The 22,026-nt window shown below is 36.0% G+C and overlaps 1 protein-coding gene and 1 long non-coding RNA gene across 5 annotated transcripts in view; one reads left to right on the top strand and one right to left on the bottom strand.

The window, feature by feature from the left end:
- The window catches only part of LOC117987631 (uncharacterized), a 63,077-nt gene extending 41,942 nt beyond the window's left edge, over positions 1-21,135 (top strand). For all 4 annotated transcript variants that reach the window (XM_034974663.2, XM_069503605.1, XM_069503596.1 and 1 more), the window contains 5 exons: positions 10,424-10,544; positions 11,063-12,674; positions 12,796-13,571; positions 17,581-17,707; positions 18,589-21,135. In XM_034974663.2, the coding sequence (XP_034830554.1) occupies positions 10,460-10,544; positions 11,063-12,674; positions 12,796-13,571; positions 17,581-17,707; positions 18,589-18,637 (2,649 nt within the window). In that variant the 5' untranslated portion in view covers positions 10,424-10,459 and the 3' untranslated portion in view covers positions 18,638-21,135. The remainder of the gene's footprint in view (positions 1-10,423; positions 10,545-11,062; positions 12,675-12,795; positions 13,572-17,580; positions 17,708-18,588) is intronic.
- On the bottom strand, positions 3,487-5,902 carry LOC138403374 (uncharacterized). Its single transcript, XR_011237638.1, has 4 exons — positions 5,344-5,902; positions 5,035-5,229; positions 4,286-4,344; positions 3,487-3,719 (listed from the first exon to the last, which is right to left on the bottom strand). It is a non-coding gene; the product is annotated as an uncharacterized lncRNA (long non-coding RNA).
- Positions 21,136-22,026: the final 891 nt, after the last annotated feature.

Raw genomic sequence — 22,026 nt, 5'->3', positions numbered from 1 at the left:
ATCTGAATGCCAAAAATCAAGTCGATTGGTTGCTTGGTTAGGGCATGAAGGAAGGACAAACAAATACTGGTTATTTATGAATTGCTGGAGACTGTCTAGATATTTGTTCTATCCATGCATGTTTCCTCACGATATTCTTTTCCTTATTTCTACATGATTATAAATTTAATATTGATGTTATAGAACCTGTTTATGTTTCAACAACTCATTATTAAAGATGACAACATAATTTCTCACAAGATAATTATGCAAGTACATAAACATTAAACGCAGTACAGAACAGGTTCTCTGTAAAATAAAATATACAGTAAGGATTATCTGGATCTTGTGTTGGCACAAAATATCTGCCCACATGTCATTGTAGGTACCTTAATTAAACCTTACTTAAACAAAACCTCGTTATCTCCATAGTGGCAGCTGATTATGCATATTGTCAGCACGGGCTGTAAGACTCTTGTCGTAAATAAACCTTGTTATACTTTAGGCAATCTTGAGGTTAACAGCTTTTCTATTTACATCCACATTTGAAACTTCTAGGAAATATTAACCTTTGGAAAAGATACAAGGTCAATGGGCTTACTATGAAGCCTGTGAGCTTATTATTAAGTCACATTTTTTGCGACTTCATTTTTAACTCAGATTTAGACGTAGGTATTTTCATCTTTTCTATATATAAAAATGAATCGGTGAATGTGTTGCTAAGCGCAAATCTCGAGAACAGCTGAACCGATTTTGCTAATTCTTTTTTATAATATTTCTTGAAGTACGAGGATGGTTCTACTTCATACATTCATTCTTATCTTTTTCTTTTTAATATTGCTAAAAAAGACGGGAACTGAATTTACATTTAAAGACTGCACGCTATACAAATTTAAACAATAGGCTCGCGACTGGCAGCTAAAATCACGAGGTTTGATAGCTTTAAATTAAATTTGAAACTGTCAAACTGTGTATTTCCCGTATTTCCTTTTCATATTACATTGGTAAGAAGAGGATATATAGCAAATACTCTAAAATTTAGTTGTGCTTAGAATCTCAATCAGTACCATTATGTAGTATTACGTTTACATTCTTAATTTTTTTCTAATAACATTGATGGATTTTCCTTATTTGCTCAAAACACGGGATCACAAACATGTTACAATCGACTTCATGTTTTTCAGAAGAAACAAGCCGCACAGTTTACAAGTTCTGTTTTCCAATGTGTGCGCAGCCTAAGCTTTATAAAGCGTCCGAAACAAAGTGCATAGGGGCGTAAAACATTATCTTATGTTTTCCGTACATAATATTGCGACACCTGTTTAGAGTAGCCAGGCGATGTGGTTCTTTTGGACTTTCGTGGGAAGCCTGGGCGGGTCGCTACTAGGTATTATCATAAGAGCTTGCGCGCACCACTGTAAATTTCCGTATGTTTTTTTGCCGCAAAATCTGTGAAATATCTACATAGAAGCGCGCGCACTACGGAATTAATTCCGCACCGACCTTAAGTTGATTTAATTAAAATTTACGGATTTTAATACGCACCGCAATTCGCCGCACCGCAGTGCGCGCTTTGTCTTAAAGTTGAAGAATTATAATATTAAAAACTATAGTAACCTAATGCCATGGTAACCCTACACTTCCCTAAGTAAAGAGCCGCATAGAGGCGATGATTCATACAGAAATAACGAACGCGGAAGCTTCTTCCACTGTCCTCTACGTCCGCAGTCATGAAATTGTCACCGTGAACACATTATTAACATTCCTTTCCTGACGAGTTTATGGGAAATGTAAACATGAAGATAACGGAAGTTCATGGCATGGCTTAAAGATAAGTAAATAATAATGTAATCAATTAATTTAGCCATTTGATTACCTATCTCTTTTTATAAAGCATGACATATTGTCTTGCAAGCATCGATTTGGAAACTTACGTATGATTCACGAGATAATATACCTATTTATAAAGTCATCCTGCATTATAATATGTAGGTATAGTCCAGGCAATGAAGCATTTTGGCTCGCAGTCGCAATTCAATGTGTACACTGTACCTACAGCAGTGTGATTCTCTAAGGTAAAATAATATTTACATCGGTCGCACATCGGATGTTTCCTTAGATGTAGCACATTTGTTATTCTATTAATCGCGTTCGACTCACCTTTGCGACACTAGCGCTTCACCCGCGAGTGTGATCGATGTAGGAAACGGGTTTTTGACATTTATGTATGGAATTTGCTATTCTAATTGCTCGCCTTCGACTACATCGTACGCCCTCGCCTTCGATTCTATGTGTCAAACGGAAAAGCGTCTCCGGTGTAGCTTTTCTCTACGATGCACCATCGATGCACGAGTTAAATTTCGTTGTAAACATAGAAAAACTTTAAAAGAAAGGTGAAAATGTGAGTTTTATTTTGTTATTTTCTATAGTAAGTATAATTAAATGATAAAAAAATATCTGAGTTAACTATTTATCGTTTTTCACTTCAGATGGCTGCTCGCTTAGCTCAAGTACATTTTTCTTATTAGAAGAAGCTAAACAAGAGGAATACAAAATAAAAAGGCGTGCAAAAGGTTGTCAAATACGTGGTCTTCGTCTGCTCTCGACAGACGCATTATGTAAGAATATTTAGTATCACGGAGGAACTTGTGGCAATGTTAGAAAGGGATTTGCTCCCCTACATCAAGAGCTAGTCGTGCAGTGGTGTATGTATTATTTGGAGTTTAAAACGAAGATTTAGATGCCTTCTAGTTCATAGCGATTATGACCCAGGGATGGTGGCCAGAAGATTCATTATACTTAGCATGTTGCATGCACGTTTTACACAACATACTACAACATTACCAGCGTTGTCATTTCCAAATGACATAATCCGAGAAGAACATAGGATAATGAGCATGCTGCAAAGGAATCCTCGTCAAAGCAGAGCAGAGGGCTTAGAAGAAGGACAAAGGTGCCGAGAACTCCTTGCTAATCGCTTGTGGCGTGCAAGACAGATGCAATAATAAATAAAAGATAATTCTCAATTTCAAAGCCTTTATTTATTATTTACATATATTTTAATGTTATGTACATTTTATATCTTATACCGTGTGTGTGTTAGTGTTTTTCAATAGTTAATTATAATATATTTTATTGCATTTCTCGTTCATTTGTTTTTAATATTTGTGTGGAAAAGATAATAAAAGTGCAATATAAACTTAGTTTACATTTTTTTACCATAGAAAAACAGACGGGTTTTGTTATAGACTTTTGGTAGAAAAAAATGAAATAATTCCCACAGGATTTAAAAGCTTCTCAACTGCTAGAGGCTCAGGAATTTTAGTGTCTTCCACTGCTTGAGAAGAATTCATGATCATCGTGATCAACCCATAGCCGGCTCACTGCAGAGCACGGGTCTCCTCTCGGAGTGATAAGGGTTTTGGCTATTATCTACCACGCTGGCTATGTGCAAATTGGTAGACTCGCACACCTTTGAGAATATTATGTGCTTTTTAAGTAATAAAATATTACTTACTTTAACGGTGAAGGAAAACATCGTGATGAAACCTGCATGCCTGAGAGTTCCCCATAATGTTGTCAAAGGTGTGTGAAGTGTACCAATCCGCACATGGTCAGCGTGGTAGACTATGGCCAATCCCTTCTCACTCTGAGAGGAGACCCGTACGTACTCTGTGGTGAGCCGGCGATGGGTTGATCATGATGATGATGATGATGAATCTCCCTTGTGAGTTCTTCGCCTGCAACAGCCACAGTTGAGATATTATGAAAGAGTTGAAATAATTAACTAGTCAGAAAAAATCCGTAGGTATATTTTATACTAGCTTATGCTTGCGACTTCGGCTGCGTGGACTACACAAATTTCAAACCAATATTTCACCCCCTTAGGGGTTGAGTTTTCAAAAATCCGTTCTTAGTGGATGTCTACGTCATAATAGCTATCTGCATGCCAAATTTCAGGCCTATCCGTTCAGTAGTTTGAGCTATGCTTTGATAGATCAGTTAGTCACCTTTTTCTTTTATACATAGGTATAAAAGCTAGTATAGACTAGCTGATGCCCGCGACTTCGTCCGCGTGGATTTACGTTTTTCAAAATCCCACGGGAACTTTTTGATTTTCCGGGATAAAAAGAGCCTATGTCACTCTCCAAGTCTTTATCTATACCCATGCAAAAAATCACGTCAATCCGTTGCACCGTTGCGACGTGATTGAAGGACAAACCAACAAACTAACAAACCAATAAACAAACACACTTTCGCATTTATATAATGGTACGGATATAATATATAATAATATTATACACACCGCAGGCTCGAAATAACTCTCCAAGTGTGGTAAACTTTCATCATTTATATAATATCATTCTGAAATAAGAAAAAAAATAGTACTTTATATTATTATTTTAAATAATTTTTCATATTAATTACGTACCCATACTAGCCATACCTAATACCTACTTAAACTTTAAATGCGAAAGTGAGTCTATCTGTCTGCTAGCTTTTCACGGTTCAAAAATTAAACCAATTTCGATGAAATTTGGTGCAGAATTAGCTTACATCCCAAGGACGGACATAAGCTAGATACTTTTTATCCCAGAAAATCAAAGAGTTCCCACAGGATTCTTAAAGGGCCATCTATTTAACCCATTTATGCATTTATTTGTAATTTAGTACAGAGGTAGCTTGCATCCCGGAAATTGACATAGACAACTTCTTATCTCAGAAAAGCAGAGTTCCAACAGGATTTAAATATTCATTTATAGAGATAACATAGATAACAGACAATTCAAAATCTTCCTATCCTTTTGCAAAACTTTCTCCACCCATAAGAGAAACAATTATTAGGTTATTTAGATCTGCTACTGCTATATTTTCATCCATACCACTGCCTGTTCTTTCTTCTAGCAATAACCATGCTACTGCATTTTCTCTTTGCATCATCTTTTTTATCTTTCCAATACTGTATTGTATGACAACATTTAACACTAGGTAGATACTAACATTTATACTCTGCTTAGAAAGTAGATTGTGTCTTTGAAAATAATATTTACATACCTTTTGCTATTGTTGCCAAGTTTTGATGCAGCCATTTGTATTCATCCAATATTGTCCAACTTCTTGGTGATGCTTGGTCACTACGGTCTCTAGCAAGAGCAGTGCGAGCGTGCCCACTTGCTAACCATGGTTTTTGCTCCATAAATTTGAACAATTTTTCAAGTTGAGCAGTGGATGGAGCAATATTGCGAGGCACTGAAATTTATAATTAAATCGTTGGTCAGCTCCGAAAGAACAGTTTGATAGGCAGTCTGACACAAGTTTAAAACCACTGATATCGGAGTAAATTAAGTTTAATTAAATACTCACTTGTATTTTAAAACAAAACACGATAAAACGACGTACAAAGACGAAGTTCACGCACTATTTGTTGAGTTGTTGTGACGACCTATGAAGTCACCATGGCAGTAAAGGAATTATAAGTGCTCCACTAACCACTTGATTTATTACGTGCAGTTTGTTTTAAGACTAGAGTTTTTTGTCGAGTAATCGTTTTACAAGGGTGTAGGTGATCAGTAATTTACCAATACCATTTTTAATTTTGTGCTGACTGACATCTTGCACGGCGGGAAGCAACTTTTTTTTAATGATGCAAAACAAAGGCAAAGGTCTCCTGCCTATGTCCAAGATTTTTTTAAATAATGATAATTTCTCATAGTATTTTGCATTTATTGCTTTAACTTTGTATAAAAATAGCAAATGTAATCATAAATGAATTTTAAACCCACTATAAATGCCATATTTCGTAATCGTAACTTTTTATCGGTATGAAAATAAAAATAGGATGACATCACTGGCTCATCCGAGATAACATCGTAGAGCCCGTCTCAACCATAAGATCGCCGACGAGCTTAAAGCCACTACAGAATCACAATTTTACAACCGTTGCTGGCCTGGTCGATCTGTACGATGTTACCTCGCAGACCACATCGATGTTGGCAACGTTGAACCGTTCTTTAGAGAATCACATAGCTGGTCAGGAGCACTTATCCATACTGATATTATAAATGCGAAAGTGTGTCTGTCTGTCTGTATGTCTGTCTGTCTGTCTGTCTGCCTGTCTGTCCCGTTCAACCGATTTTGACGAAATTTGGTACAGAGATGGCTTGCACCCCGGGGAAGGACAAAGGCTACTTTTTATCCTGGAAAAACAAAGTGTTCCCACGGGTTTTTTTTTGTCTGTATGTCTGTCTGTCCCGTTCAACCGATTTTGACGTAATTTGGTACAGAGATAGCTTGCATCCCGGGGAAGGACAAAGGCTACTTTTTAACCCGAAAAAAACAAAGAGTTCCCACGGGATTTTTAAAAACTAAATCCACGCGGACGAATTCGCGGGTATCCTCTAGTTAGAATACATTTTTATCTAGAGTAGGGCAACAGTATATTCACCTCCACTATTCTAAACACATCCCGGAACTAGGTAGGTACTCAATCTTTTGTCTTAGTTATTTTTTTTCTTCACACACGAACTAAGTATACCTACCTAATAAACCAAATCGCACTAATTTAGCTACGACGCGGGTCGTATAGATTGCGAAATTGACTTCATTCTCAAAAGAATCAACACGTTGCGTAAAATTCATTGTAAGTATTCACAGTGCCCCTTCCTTTTGCAACTTCCGCACTTGTATGGGTGGAGTTTACGCGGAAAACACGTAAGGACATCATTACCTGCATACTGAATGCCATTAGTGAGAGTGTTTACGCTAGTCCCTAGGCTTGTCTTTTATGTTCTAGTGCCGATGTAGACAACGAATTAATGCGGTTTAAGTAGCTGATGCTCGCGACTTCGTCCGCGTGGAATTAGGTTTTTCAAAAATCCCGTGGGAACTCTTAGATTTTGCCGGGATAAAAAGTAGCTGTATAGATATGCATGCAAAAAAACACGTCAATCCGTTGCACCGTTGCGACGTGATTGAAGGACAAACCAACAAACCAACAAACAAACACACTTTCGCATTTACAATAAGGGTACTGATTTATAATAAGGGTACTGATTTTTTAAGAATTGTTGGTACAATTTCTGGTGAAAGTTGTAACAATAAAGAGAAAAAGAAAGAAGCACTATCATGCTGAATGAAGCACTGATCGTGTTTAAAAATAGGATTAACTTTATTCATAAACCTAATCTAACAAATTATTACACTAGGAAACTTCGGAGGATCTAAAATTGCGATGCATTTTATTATCTTGCCACATGACACTCGATAACCCGATCTCAATTTAACGATGTGGTCCCGCATATGCAAGATGCATAAATTAACCGCAGTATGACGCTAAGGACCATTGCAGTTCAAGCAAAGTCGGTTCAAAAGGTTAACGAACGACTGACGCTTTGATAACAATGCTACACGCTATCTAATATTATACCTCTCAGTTAAAACTTTTTTAAGATTTACGAGTCGAGTGATAAAATATAAGTTTCATCTACGATTTTTTTTTCATTTTCTAGTTCATTTTCATTTCTATTCAACGGTACGATAGTTACTTCTACTGAACCGATTCTTATGGATCTTCGCACACTAATTGTTCTCACTGACAATCCATAAGTACTGTCTGTCCGTCTGTCTGTCTGTCTGTCTGCTAGCCTTTCACGGCCCATCCGTTCAACCGATTTTGACGCAATTTGGTACAGCGATAGCTTGCATCCCGGGAAAATGAGTTCCCACGGGATTTTTAAAAACCTAATTCCACGCGGACGAAGTCGCGGGCATCCTCTAGCATTAGATAATGAACTCCGGGTTTCAACGTTCAATTCTAATTATACTGGGGCAGTACCTAAAATCTTTTAACTACTTAGTACTTACCTAAACTAAAATGATTGGTCTAAATATACTGCTTTCTTTTTTGTAATGCTCCCTATACGGAAAAGGATAGCACTAGATTCAGACTTGTCAATTTAGTTCTGTTTAGAGATTGTGTACAAAAGAATTAGTCACTTTATAAGGACTGCCGAACTGTGACTTTAGTTATTGAATTTCGGGTAACAACTTTTTAAATCTGATGCTGCAGCTTAGGCCTAGTGTTCCAATAAAAAGGAATTAGTATCTATCGATTATTTATAAAAAGATACCTAAGTATATTATGGCTAAAATAAAACTATATAATTTATATTATGATAATTTATTTTGATACACAATATACCTACTGTATGTAGTACCATAAATGTATTAGTTTAATGGCCTACATAGAGATTAAAGAGACGGCATGTTATAATTGATCATTTTAACATTTTGACGTTCATCTGCGCGATAAGAACAATATCGCAATCGCTCCTTTACATCCGACAGAATCGATTGCCAAAAATCGATTACACAATAATGTTTTGTCACGAGCCACGCTAGGTGTCGTTACATAATTTAATACCTATTCACAATACAACCGACAACGGTCATCGGCCGGTAACAGCTAATGTGTCTGGGTAAATTGCTAATCGTATTAATTAGCCGTCTAATTAAAAATCTTTAACCAAAGTTAAGCAACTAATCAATATTGGTATTATTATGTACCTGTCCTATTTTATAATGTTAATGATGCATTTGATTATGAAATGAAATTAATATTCGATACGTTGATGAAGCCTTTATTTTGTAGGTCTAGTAGATACGTAGGTATGTACCTACCTACGTGGTAATTTTATTAAATCGTTGCCGCGCGCTTTAGCAATTATGTGTTTTTTAATGATGACCTAATAAACTGGTTGTACATTTAATTCTAAGTAGATAAGCTAGCTAAATTTTTGACATTTAAGGAAAACATTAGGTTTTATTAATATTCGTGTGAATTGTTTGGTGAGAGGCTACGGTCGTGGCTATTTAATACTCTCCGCCGCTGTGCTGCCAAACGATTTAGCGTTTCAGTAAGGTAGGTACGCGACAGGTCGAGGTCGCAATCGGGGTGTGAGGCGGGGGTCGCCCCGCACACCCGCACGTCACCCGCGCTCGCCCGCACCGGGTTAGCGCGGGGGCTGTGCGAGTGTGCGGGGCGACCCCCGCCTCACACCCCGATTGCGATCTCGACCTATCTCGTTGGTACGATGCCGTGTAAAAGCTGATAAGGAGTTGCCATACCCTTTCAAATGAACCCGCTACTTTCTTACACTGCATCATCACTAACCACCAGGCGAGATCGCAGTCAATGACTATCATATTTTAGTGGAACTTATAAAAAGAATACTAACCTGGACACAATTTTTTTGTATGTACGTACCTATATAAGTTAGTATTAATAGAAAGAGACTAATGACAGCTGGTCCCAAAACGCACATGTCGAGGACAACTAAGTTTATCTACCTTATAAAAACTTAGCTTTCAAATATTTCAGTTTTCATACTTTAAGATTAGTTTTTGTATATGGGACACCTTCATTTAAATTAAAAACGAAACAGTTGGCAATTCCAATCTAGATCCTAGTATCACCTGGTAGCTAGTTCCATGTAAGTATTTTTAGTCAATAATTGCAACCTATCAATCCTATATGGAGATGTACGACATACTATTACAGTTAACGATGCCAAACTAGTCCTCAGTACTGCAGTGTGTGTAAACTTTATTAATTTTATGCACTCCATCGCCCACATTGCGATATCCAATGACAACATCTTTTAGGGACTTCTCTGGTAGTGTCTTGGAATTAATAAAAGCAACGGTTTCTTCACCGCTTAATAATTACAACGCTACTGGTTTTTCCATGTGTCTAATCAAATACTGAATGTCGCAATTAATTTAATCAGCTGCCGTATCCATAATCCAAACTAATATTATGTATGCGAAAGTGTGCCTGTCTTTCTGTTACCTTTCCATAGCCGTAGAGATAGCTCGCATCCTGAAGAAGGACATAGGCTTCTTTATCCTGGAAAATTAAAGGGTTCCTCGGGATTTTTAAATTCCATCCGTTTAAACCGATTTTGGCGATATTTCGTACTGAGATAATTTGCTTTCTGGAGACGGACATACTTAGACATTTATTCTATCCCAGAACATCGAACAGTTTCCACGGGATTTTTAAAAACCCAAATCTACGCGGAAGAAGGCCTAGGAATAAACTAGTTTCTTAAATCTTAATGAACTGGATGATGCCCGCGACTTCGACCCCGTCGATATAGGTTTCTTTGGCCTATTTGTTTAGTCAGGTCAGGATATAAGCTATCTCCAGTTAAACCAGTGTAGCGTGAACAAACATCCAATCATGCAAACTTTCACATTTATAATACATATTATGAATATATTATGATGATAGCATGAAGGATTAGAAAAAAAGCTATTAACGAATATTTTGTCAGTAGGTATTTCCTTTTTGAATGACCCTTTCCTCTCCAGTCCACACAACACAGTAGATATATTTAGTTTATAGTGAATGATAGTGAATGTTTGAATTATTTTGTTTCAGTGACCATATTTTGAATATGGTATAACTTGTGGCAAGATGCGGTGGTTCAGAAAGGGCGAGCCGCCGCGGCTGCTTGCTGTATCGCCTGAAGCGGAACGGTCCACTCGGAGATCTAGAATAGGTAAATATGTTATCATACATCCATGCCAGCTCACTACTGAGCACAGGTCTCCTCTCAGATAGAGAAGGACTTGGCCATAGCGCACCACGTTGGCAGACATCATAAACCTTTGAAACCAGGTATCAGACAGGTTTTCTCACGATGTTTTTCTTCAACGTTAAAGCAAGTGATATTAATTCCTTGGAACGCACATAACTTTGAAAAGGTAGAGATACGTGCCCGGCATCGGACCCCGGACCTCCAAAAAACGTGGTTTATTTTTAACTCTTCTGTCACGCTAAAAAACCAAGACACGTTTGACGAATTCATATTTCATTTAATTTTCTTCTTGCCAATTAGACAATATGTAGAGAATAAAGATAATAATAAGTAGTAACAGCAGACTTACGGTTAATAACCTATCCAGAAAACTTTTTCAGTCCTTTTAAAAAAAAATATTCCATTTGAATATGAATCCCTCGCTTTTACAAATTTATCCCCGTTATGTGAATTTCAGACATTGTTTTTTTCTTTTTCAGACATGTCCCCAGTGCGCTACCCAAATCGAAAAAGTAGCAGCAGTTCAGTAGAGACAAGTTTCTACAATTTAAGCGACCAAATAATCATTGTTGAGAAATTGCCCCATTCATGTCAGAGGAGTTTCGAAACTCCTCTTACTCGACGAATATCATTGCAAAATGGACCCACCTCACCGCCTCCGGAAAATGACACCACCAGTCGCAAGCACCGCGGTGGCTCTTTAGAAAAAGAGTACGTAGTGTATCGGGAAAGACGTAATCCTTTACTCGATAAAGTTAAAAGCACAAAACTGTCGTGTTTTAAATCAAATGGTCCAATGCGCCACGGAGACGATGCCGCCTCGACCTCGGGAAGTGACTGCAGTGGATTTGGACATGTTGAAGAACCACACTGTCGCTATGTCGAAACCTATCCTGAACACGCAGAGTTCGAAAATCAAAATCCTTGGGTTAAAATGACAAACTACGATGATGATGTATTCTTTGCTAAAAGTCCTGTGGAATGTACTTGGCGAGAAGGAAAATCATTTACTAATAGGGGAACTCGATGTTACAGTTCTGGATCTGAGTGTGATCGATACCACGTAATACCAAAAGCTGCGACAAAGCTTTCAAAATCGAGTGACCAAATATTTAATGACGATTATGAAGATTATAATAATCCACCGATATCCACAAGATCACATAAAAAGACTGATAAACTAAAAGATGATAAAGACACAATTGGGCCTAGTTCATGTCTATCAGCCAAGCTTCGTGCTATGTCGGATCGATACCTTAAATCCTCCACAAACAAATTCTTTTCGAAACTCTATAAACAAAGTGGAGAAGATGAGGATGGAACAAATGTCGAAAATTATAACACAGTTAAACCAACCAGTGTATTAAGTAAAAGCCGAAAAAAGAGAGGAGGAGTTAAGGCAAAATTAAGAAGCTTTTCTTATGGTGCTTTGCCTGGACTCGACGAATTTCAAAAAAGCCATAATTCTGTATTTCATGATGACGTTTATCAAGTGTCGTGTGACGATGAGAATGTTTTAATACAAGATTGTGAAGATGCAGATTCAGGTATTCTAGTCAATGAATCAGCAGCTTCATCTATATTTGACAGCGATAGAATATCATCACGTTGTGAAAGCTCTGCTTCTCACTCTAATTCCCAAGTACCTTCCCATAGTAGAAGCGTATCCGGGGATCAAACCTACTCCAAAACACGTATATCTTGCAGAAGAAGTAGAGAAAAGATTGAAAATCCTAAACCTACACCTCGCCACACTCAAAGAGCTTTATCCTTAGATCGTAAAGAAATACTCAGACGAATGCCTAAAAATCCTGAATGTCCAGAACCTCAATATCTTCAGCTAACTGAGAAACAAAAAATGCGACAAAGGGATGCTAGTCGAGGAAATTGTGGAATACCTCCCATTCCACCTTGTCGTAAACCAGCTAAAAATAGTTCTAACAAAACGCAGTCAGAATTTAAAGTCGTTAGAATAATGAGAAAAAGTCCCTGTGATGAATTAGGAATATTTATTGCTAAGACCAAACTTGTTGATGAAGGTCACGTCGGGTATTTAGTAGCACACGTCGTACCTAGTGGATTAGCCGATAAGTAAGTTGCATATATTATAATGTCATTGTAGATTTTTATTATTTTCATATATCAGTGGAGATATTATGTGGAACTTATCGATAAAAAAATAACAAAAAGTTTTATGATTTTTTTGTTTCAGAGAAGGCACGTTACGCATAGGAGATGAACTTCTCAATGTCAATGGTAGAAGATTACGTGATCTCACTATGGCGGAAGCTAAGGAAGCACTTAGATCTGGGTCATCTGAAATTGACATCGTAATTTGTAGACAACGAGAAAAAACTGCTCCCGAAGTGCGACAAAGGGAGCAGCCGCATAAAAATGTGGTTTTGATGCGGGAAAGTTCAGTGGATTATGAGAACGCAATAATATTAGGCAAAGTAAAACGTAGTGATAAGTATGACATCAGAACGGACCCGCGTCATTCTCAGGACGGCCCCACATGTAATCGCGTCGCTTTATCAGCGTCGACCGAGGCGGACGCCGCGGCGGACACGCAGTCACGCTTCCTGAAAGGGCACAACGCGAGTTACAGCAGTATGAACAACAAGTTATTACGTCGGCAAGTCGTCAGTTACGGCGGTTCGAATAAAGACGGGCTTACGCTCAGTTGTACCGGTGATATCGTTGATGTGGATGTGCCCGACGGTGCTACACGGACTACAGAAAAAAATGTCAGTGAAAGTGATAGTAATATGCAAACCCAAAATGCTGCAAACTTTTGCACGCTTCCTCGAAGACCTCGAGCCCCTACACACACGTATCATACCATTACATTTGAAAAAGGCCATGGGAAGAAACCACTCGGCTTCACGATTGTAGGAGGGAGAGATTCTCCTCGAGGTCCCTTAGGAATTTTTATAAAGAGCATCCTTCCACAAGGTCAAGCCATTGAAGACGGAAGATTAAAAGCTGGTAAGCTAAAAGAAAATGACCATGTTTCAATATTATTTATCTGTATAGTCTGAGAGTTCAAACACTTTTACTTTACTACGAGGAATGTAAATTGATAAGGATAGGAAGTCACATTGTTACTGTTCGGCGAACTCATAATAATAATAAGCGCATAGTATCAATTCGAAGGACTACTAAAATGCATTGTTTGATACATAAACGATATCAAGTACCCACTAGGTATGAATAGTTTACAATTGTACAATAATATATGCCACGTTTTGGACTTCGACATTTGGTAATAAGATTACCTACCGTTTATACAGCTGATAAACGAATGTTAATATTTAAACATGTGTTATCGTATTGAATAAATATAATATTACTATGCAAGGCAACTTGGCTCTCGGCATCCCATTGTACCTAATATAAACTTAGTTGTACCACACAGTAGTTATTGTTCTCCATATTATATTTTTGTTGGTACGATAACACTAAAACTAGAGTTAAGTTCAATTTTATAAATTATTTAATATCTGTTGAGTAACAGATAGGTATTCATATATTGTACAAGAAGTTATAACTTACATCTAACTTTAATTAGAAGAAAAAAATGGTGCCTGATCTCCAAATAGTCTTATAATTTTTCACTTATCACGTTTTGCTTTTATACGACGGAGAAAATAATAATTAAAATAAAAACACTTCGCTAGATCGAAATCTAATTACGGCTCAGTTATCTGAGACATGTTCTCAAACAAGGTCAGTACCGTCTTCTCTAGAGTCTAGACCATCATGATGACAAAATTGAGGAAATAAGAAACATAGGTAGACTAAGAAAATCTAGGTTAAGGAACATCTGAGAATGGACATGATAGCCAACGTAATACAACTCAAACCATTTTGTGAAAGATAGGACATTATCAAATTGCAGAGGCACGAGAAGTTTTTACCTAGGTGTAGGTTCAATCGCCCGATCACCGACCGACTCGATGACATGGGTGGTCGCGGTCATCGTCGTGGCGATGACCTGCGGGTGATTCGCTAACTCAGTGGTTAACACTGAATAGTAGCCACCGAGCTCTTTTAACATTTATTTTTAATTTGTTGAAGGTTTTCTATGAAAAATTATTCTGATATCACTGAGTGAAGCGGTAATGTAGAACCCACTCATGTCAAATGAAATTGATGGCTATTATTTCTCGACTCTAGTATCATAAGGTCGGATGTGGATTTTTGCTACTTTTCAGGAGAGCCAAATCAAAAATGCTAGGGAAATCGGGTCATAATTTCTAAACTACTAGAGATACAATTTCAATTGTTTTTGTAATATTTAACACTTAACTGTACCTATCATTAACCATTACTAGAAATACTTTATCATTAATAAATAAAATATAAACTCACAATTTCTTCAAAATGGACGATATGCGACTTTATGCTGGTAATATTCGTAACTGTGCTAAAAAATTGTGTGCATAAGTTGTAAACCGACTTTATGGCTGCAATTTTTACTATTACAAATTTGAAATAAAAGTCGGATCTATTACTTAATATTTCATAATACGTCTTAACTGATTATACATAAGTAATATTCGGACAAAATATCACAGTAGTTATCTCACAAAAATCATTTAGGAGTTTTGTGAGATAGCGACAATGTACCTATCTGATTTTTCTGAAACTGATTAGTTAGATCTGAAACATAATAATTGCATTCGCCCGATAGTCTGACCATTGCATCCGTGTAAACCTTGTGACTTCTGAATGAATGAAAATAAAATTTACAAATTCACAAATAAAGCCCATTAATTAAAAACAACGGCCAAAAATTGAAAAAAAAATTACAAAGTAATTAGAAACCTACAGTGGGTCAAACATTTTTTGTGGAATTGCATACATGACGGTTACATCAATATAGAAATCTAAAACATGCCAACATAGCCTGATTTTCCTTATAATGATTAGGTACGTAAAGTAAGAATGGAGGTCAGCAGGTACCTACTGCAAAAGTTGGTTATATTTTACAGTGGATAATGGTTTCTCATTATGTCGTATATTGGGCGAAAGCGGGGAAGAATTTTAAGTTTATATGTACCTATAACATACTAATGAAATACAAAAAAGTCTTCTTTAAAGTAGTTTTTATAAAATAATAACACCCAGCATTATTGCGTTAGTTGTAGCCAGGTAATATATTCCGAAATCTGAAAATCCCCGCCGTTCTGTCCTGATATATCACCGGTCCTGATATATCACCTTTGTAAAGGGATGTGGTCTTTAAAAATATGTTGTAGTGCCAAATCAAACTTATCAAAAAGTTTTGTTTCCTTCGCATGTTCTTGTAAACTGTGACCAATCTCTTAGTTTAGTAATCTGCATTGTTTTCAGCCCGTCCCTTTTTTTCTATTTGTGCATGGATTACATCTTACTCCACGTAGGTACATGTTGCATTTTAGCATAAAGCTTGTGATTTATCACCTTTTAGTGTGGTAGTCCTTATAATAATCATAAGTAAGCCATAACGATTATCATGCTCCGATTATGACCGACACAATTATCAGACCACAAAGTCAATTCTTCAACAATTTCGAGAATACTTTGTTTCTTCTCTAGTAGATTAATGAAATAAGACAAGATACTGATTTATTCCTTCCGCTGCAGCTGATGTTTTTAGACCACATTAAAGTAGCAACACTGCTGGTAGCATCATGAATCGTTTTTAAGGTGCAGAAACTACGAAGGTATAAGGAATTACTGTTAGTCAAATCCGGCATTGCCACTTTTGTAATTAAAAAAATACTTTCTGCTTTCTTGAAAATTCCATTGCTTTGTTTCGACTGTTCTTTTTAACAGATACTTTTTTAAACTGTTTCTTTCGTGTTTTAGTTAAGTTTTTTTATTTTTTTACTTTCACTTTTATTAGTTGTTTAATTAATAAATTAATTTATACTACATTTATATTTAAATTAACATAATCTAAAGCTTCCTACAATTAGGTATGTTTCGTTGGAATCACTATCATCACATATTGTAGGTGCCTTATAATTTCTGCTCTCGATTAATATCAAATTAGGTCGATTATAAGATGGGTAAAGAAGGAAAAAATTGATTAGGTACTCTAATTTTTTAAGGCTACCTTAAAAACTAGGGCAATAAATTTTTGAACTGATGATTTGAACTGTGATTCATAAAAAACACCATAAATGCACGGTTTTTTGCTTAGTGGGGTATTATTATAATATATTTTTAGATTTCCATGGTGTGATTTTCGTGGTCCTAAAAGATTTTCTAGTCTACATTTTCAAAATGTCTTCAGCTTTATTCTGGCTCTTTACTTTTTTCCCGCAGTTTAGTCCAAAATTTTGGTGAAATAGGATGGATCTCTTACCTATTAATCACATCAACTTTAATGTAGTCACAAACAAAAAGCTTTATTTCAACTTACTTCCATGAATTTTATTGCAAAATTATTTATATTACAAGGCAAAAAGTCTTAAATGATTCACAGTCCAAATATTAATACAAAAAAATTCGAAGCATAACATCTGTTGTGATTTTACCTAACAAAATTATTACATATTTTAGAAGCAGAAGTGCGTACCTGCAGTACCAGCTAGTATTACAAATAAACTTATTTCGTAGCATAATGGTCGAACTCAAAATACATCTATCATTTTTCTCCATTGCTTTGGTGCATACATACGCAAGTCAAAAAATATAATTATGGTTCTCCAAATTTTTAGAAAGTGTTCAGATACGACATTATGCATGTATTTATCTTTGCAACGAAAAGAGATAGAAATACTGGAGTCAGCTTGGCAGAAAGAGCCCGAAATGCTCATTACCTTTATGTAAAAAAGTGAGTTTGGTCGGAAGTACACATCCGACCTTATGATACTAGAGTCGAGATTTAAGTGTTTAGAAAGGAACTTGCTAACTCAGGTGGAGTTAGCAGGTTCCTTTCTAAAGTAGAAACACGTATGTCCAAGAAGTGAATTACATACACAGATTCACCTATATTTTTCAGGTGACGAAGTACTGGCGGTGAATGGGCAGGCTTGTCATGAGTTGGCGCACGTAGAAGCGTTAGCTCTTTTCAAAGCTGTTCGGAACGGGTCCATCGAGCTTCGAGTTTGTCGAAGAGTGAAAAATCAGTAAGTATTTCTATTTAACAAACTACTATGCTACCTGACCTGTAGGCCCCTTAATCAATTCGCTTAGTAAATTCGTGTCACTGCCGTCGCTTTAGTACAAGTAGGTATATGTTTGTAAATCTGCCTATCAGCCTTAAACAATAATGAATTAATTACTTATTTTTGTTGCTAATCTACGAGTAATATAAACTTAATATAGTTTAATAGTTTAATAGTTTATTTCAAATAACTTGAGTTTACAGTAGCTGTAGGAGGTTGGAGCCTTCTTTTAGGAGTAGGCGAACTAATATTAAATCATGATTTGCAATTGATAAAAATGTGAAGATTATCGTTTGATGATGGAACGATTATGGAATTTGGTAATGTGGCTAATTCTGCTGTACACAATCTTTAAAATAAACTAAAATGACAGGTCTACATTATGTTTTGCTATCCCTTTTATAATGCTCCCTGCGAAACAACAGAATCAAGCACAGTAATTATTATATTTTAACTTATTTTATGTTGTTACGGTCTTGACGGAGCGGTTGTGGCATTCCTTTCTGATAGCTGCATGCCGTGCACTCTTATAATATTGATTCTCTATTTCTATTTCATCGCAGCCCTCACTAGGTCTGTCCATCTATGCGCGAACTACCACGTGCTCTGTTACCCTCTACTTTTCCTTGAACTACTAGACGTTTAATGGAGTCCTGTCGCATCTAGATATGTGACCAAAGAAAGTGAGAATGTGAGCCCGTACAATAGATGCAAGACGCTGCTTGATGCAGAGTTCTTTAAGAATGGAGTTGTTGGTTCGCAACATTTTAACTAGAGATCTTAAATTATAATAAGGTAGATAAACATAGAGTAGGGTCCTAATGTTTATTATATTTTTTCAGGTCAACCAAAGCGAAATCCTGCACAGATCTACTCAACGACGATGACTGAACAACTCAATGATTGTTCCTTAGTCTTCACTTGATTGATATCGAATTATAAACTGGAAAATTGATCACGATAAATAAATTAGTGCTGTTATTTTTAATTGAATGTGTAAATTTTCAAATAATTTAGCTTCACACAAGTCCTGCCCTGGTTTCTGAACAGTTAGCTGTTCCAATTGAAGGGCAATAAACGGTCGAAATAAAATTTACCAGTGAACAATTTTGATGGTTTTGCAGAAACGCCTATCATCGTAATAGTGTCGTAATAATTCATCGTTTCATACAGCGTTGATAAGCGTTTGACAAATATTAACAAATATCTAAGCTTTAAGCAACTAAATTTACAAATTATAAACGACAGGTACATTCTACTGAATTGCTATATTGATCAATGCACAGTAGCTCAGAAACTATTGTTAGATGACTCGTCGTTATCATTAGAATGTAATCAAATAAGTAGATACATGTATATCATCCCTAGACTAGTATTTGTTACATACGAAATGTACTTAGATTTTGTAACTACGTCCATTGTTAGGAAACTATAGGTAAGTATTAAAACTAATGAAATATTAAAAAGTCGAAAGTTAAAAAGCTTTTTCACCTTAACCGATCCTTTAAATTGATTTGCCTTTTACATCTTCCACGAAAATATGGAATAATACTCTTACAAATAGTATTTGCATGATTTACTTAACGGATCAGATAATGTGAAAACTCTTAAAATATCTATATAAGAAAACTCATTTATTTATGTGCCATTCGCGTTAAATATATTAATTAATAATAATAATTGCACAGTGTCAGCTATAAAATCCTAGTTTTTTGCTCCAACTTCAATGTTAAATCTGTAAGTACCTGATTGTTTCATTTTATTAACAAAGCTCAACATAATATCGTGCACACTTAAATTAAGAATAGGTAATTAATCCCAAAGATAAAATTAGGTAACTGTTCCGTAATCTCTTTTATGTTTTAGGATTCTTAAAAGACTGTACTGCGTTTTATATACAATGTAAAATATATGAATAGAATAGTCCATAGCAGATAAGTCCTTAGGTTATTTACCTACCGTAATACCTACCTAAATACATAAGGCGTTTAGAAATAAACTACCACTGGTTTAATAACTGGTCTTGTGGACATTGTAAGACGTGTGATAGACTCAATTGACTAATAGAAAGCGCTTGCTCGAACAAAATATATGTCTATTCTAATCTAAAAGTTTTCATGTTTTAAAATCTGGTGGACTATCGGTAAAGGTATATAATCTTTGGAGAGCTTAAAATGTAATTTGTAAAATTGCATTTATTTACGCATAGCTACCTTCGGATATTAATAAGATGTTACTAGCATTAAATCTTGCAAAAAAAATAGTACTTATACGTCAATAAATTTAACGACAAATAATGTTTATTAGTGTATAAAATATGATCACTGATTTACTTTTTAAAAATACCCAGCAATTTTAACAGGCAAATTAAATTTTTTCAGTCAGAATGAATCGCCGCTCAATAGGTTCAGCAGTTCGATCTACGATTTTTAATTTTAGGCCCGCTAGTTAGGTAGCTAACTAAAATATTACTTAATGAGTTTGAAAAATTAGTGTCTTACGCGGTGTCCTATGTGAGCGACGAATACGACGCGACGCGACGCGACACGAAGTAACGTAATGCGGCCTATATGGCAGTCTGCGTCTCGCCGCAGACTGCCATATAGCTGCAAGCACGGTATGCCGTTGAGTTGATCGCGTTTGTCGCGTTCGCAGCGTCGCGTCGCGTAGTATTCGTCGCTCAAACATGACACCGCGTTACATTGTTGCTTCTTTCTAAATTTTGGCAAACATCTTAAATCTGTCACACAGAATCTTAATTTTATTTATACGTATAGGTACATATAAATTTACAATTAAAAGAGATAGTGATAGATGTTGTGCATTAGAAGTCGGCAAAACAAACTTTGTACAAAGAAATAAAAAATGATTTATAAGTACCTAAGTACTCAAAAGTGCAATAAGATATTGAACAAACGTTTGGTAGTTTCGATCAAGGTTTTATAGTGGGTATGATAGAAATTATACCTATGATCTGATTACTGTGATAGAAGAATTATTACCTTCTTCCTTATTGCAAATTATTTATCGTTAATGGTATGATTTTTTCAAAGCAGTCCTATAAATTGTTTGACTAAGTACCAATGTTGACATATTAACTTACCAGAATATATTCAGCTATTGGTTATAGAATTTTTTGTCAATTCCTTACGAAACCGCACCTACTGTTAAGATTAAAACTAAACTTCTAAATATATCGTTGATTCAAAGCATGATTATTAGCAATAGGTATTTTTATTTCATAGCAGGTGTAGGTGTAGGCTTTTGGAAACTGTTGTAAGTAGAATAGAATTCGTGAAAATATTTATAGCCTATAATTATATTATTATTGTACATATCATTGGATATATTGTAATGATGAAATTGTTTTAAAATATCTTTGAAATTAACTTTTTTTTATTTTTACCTTTCTACCATTCCTGCTAACTCGAAAGTCGTGAAGGATTAAAAAGACTAGAAACCAGAACAGTTTTCTGCCTTTTTTGCAAAGAAAGCATTACCATAATGACCCAGCTCTTGAATACCTACTTTAGCATTGAATCCATCCAATCCAATGTGAGGACGTTTGTTTCTAGATGATGATAGCCGCCGAGACTTCGTGGATTTGGGTTTCAAAAATTCGTGGGAACTCTGATTTTCTCTACCAATTAGATGGCCGTAACTTTGCGCACGTGGATTTAGCTGTTTTTGATTTTCTGGGATCAAAAGCAGCCTTGTCCTTCCCTGGGCTGCAAGCTGTCTTTGTACTAAATTTCGTCAAAATCGATTCAACGGATGAGCCGTAAAAAGCTAGCAGACACACGCTTTCGCATTTATAATATTAAGTAGTGATTATAGTAGGTATATGGATTTTCTAACTGATGAAAAAAATATTTTTGAATTAAAACCAATAATAATTATTATTATAATCAGGTAGAGTAAGTGGTTGCCAGTGACATCTAGTATATATACAAAGAACGAGTGCAACAATTTTTAGACGCTGACACGAAAAGAATACCAAGGGAGGCCGAACTTCAGGCAATATGAACAAGGTGCACAAGATGTCGCTAGTCTACTTATTACTAGTTAATATTACTACTTATACAATAGGGTCTTGGACTGTAATAATAAAATGATGTGATATTTTGTATACCTACTTAGTTAGCTGCTAACAACAAACACGAAAAATGGATTTGGGCAGTGTGCCTCCGCCTATACCTACCAAAGTAGGTAAATTAAGCTTAGCCTCCGCCCCATTTTGCCTGCGTGCGTTGAGCCTAAAGAGGTAAGGAACCTATTCT

This window comes from Maniola hyperantus, chromosome 2, assembly GCF_902806685.2.
Source record: "Maniola hyperantus chromosome 2, iAphHyp1.2, whole genome shotgun sequence".
Lineage (NCBI taxonomy): Eukaryota > Metazoa > Arthropoda > Insecta > Lepidoptera > Nymphalidae > Maniola > Maniola hyperantus.
Note: the sequence above shows the minus strand (reverse complement) of the source record. Positions and strands in the feature narration are given on the sequence as shown.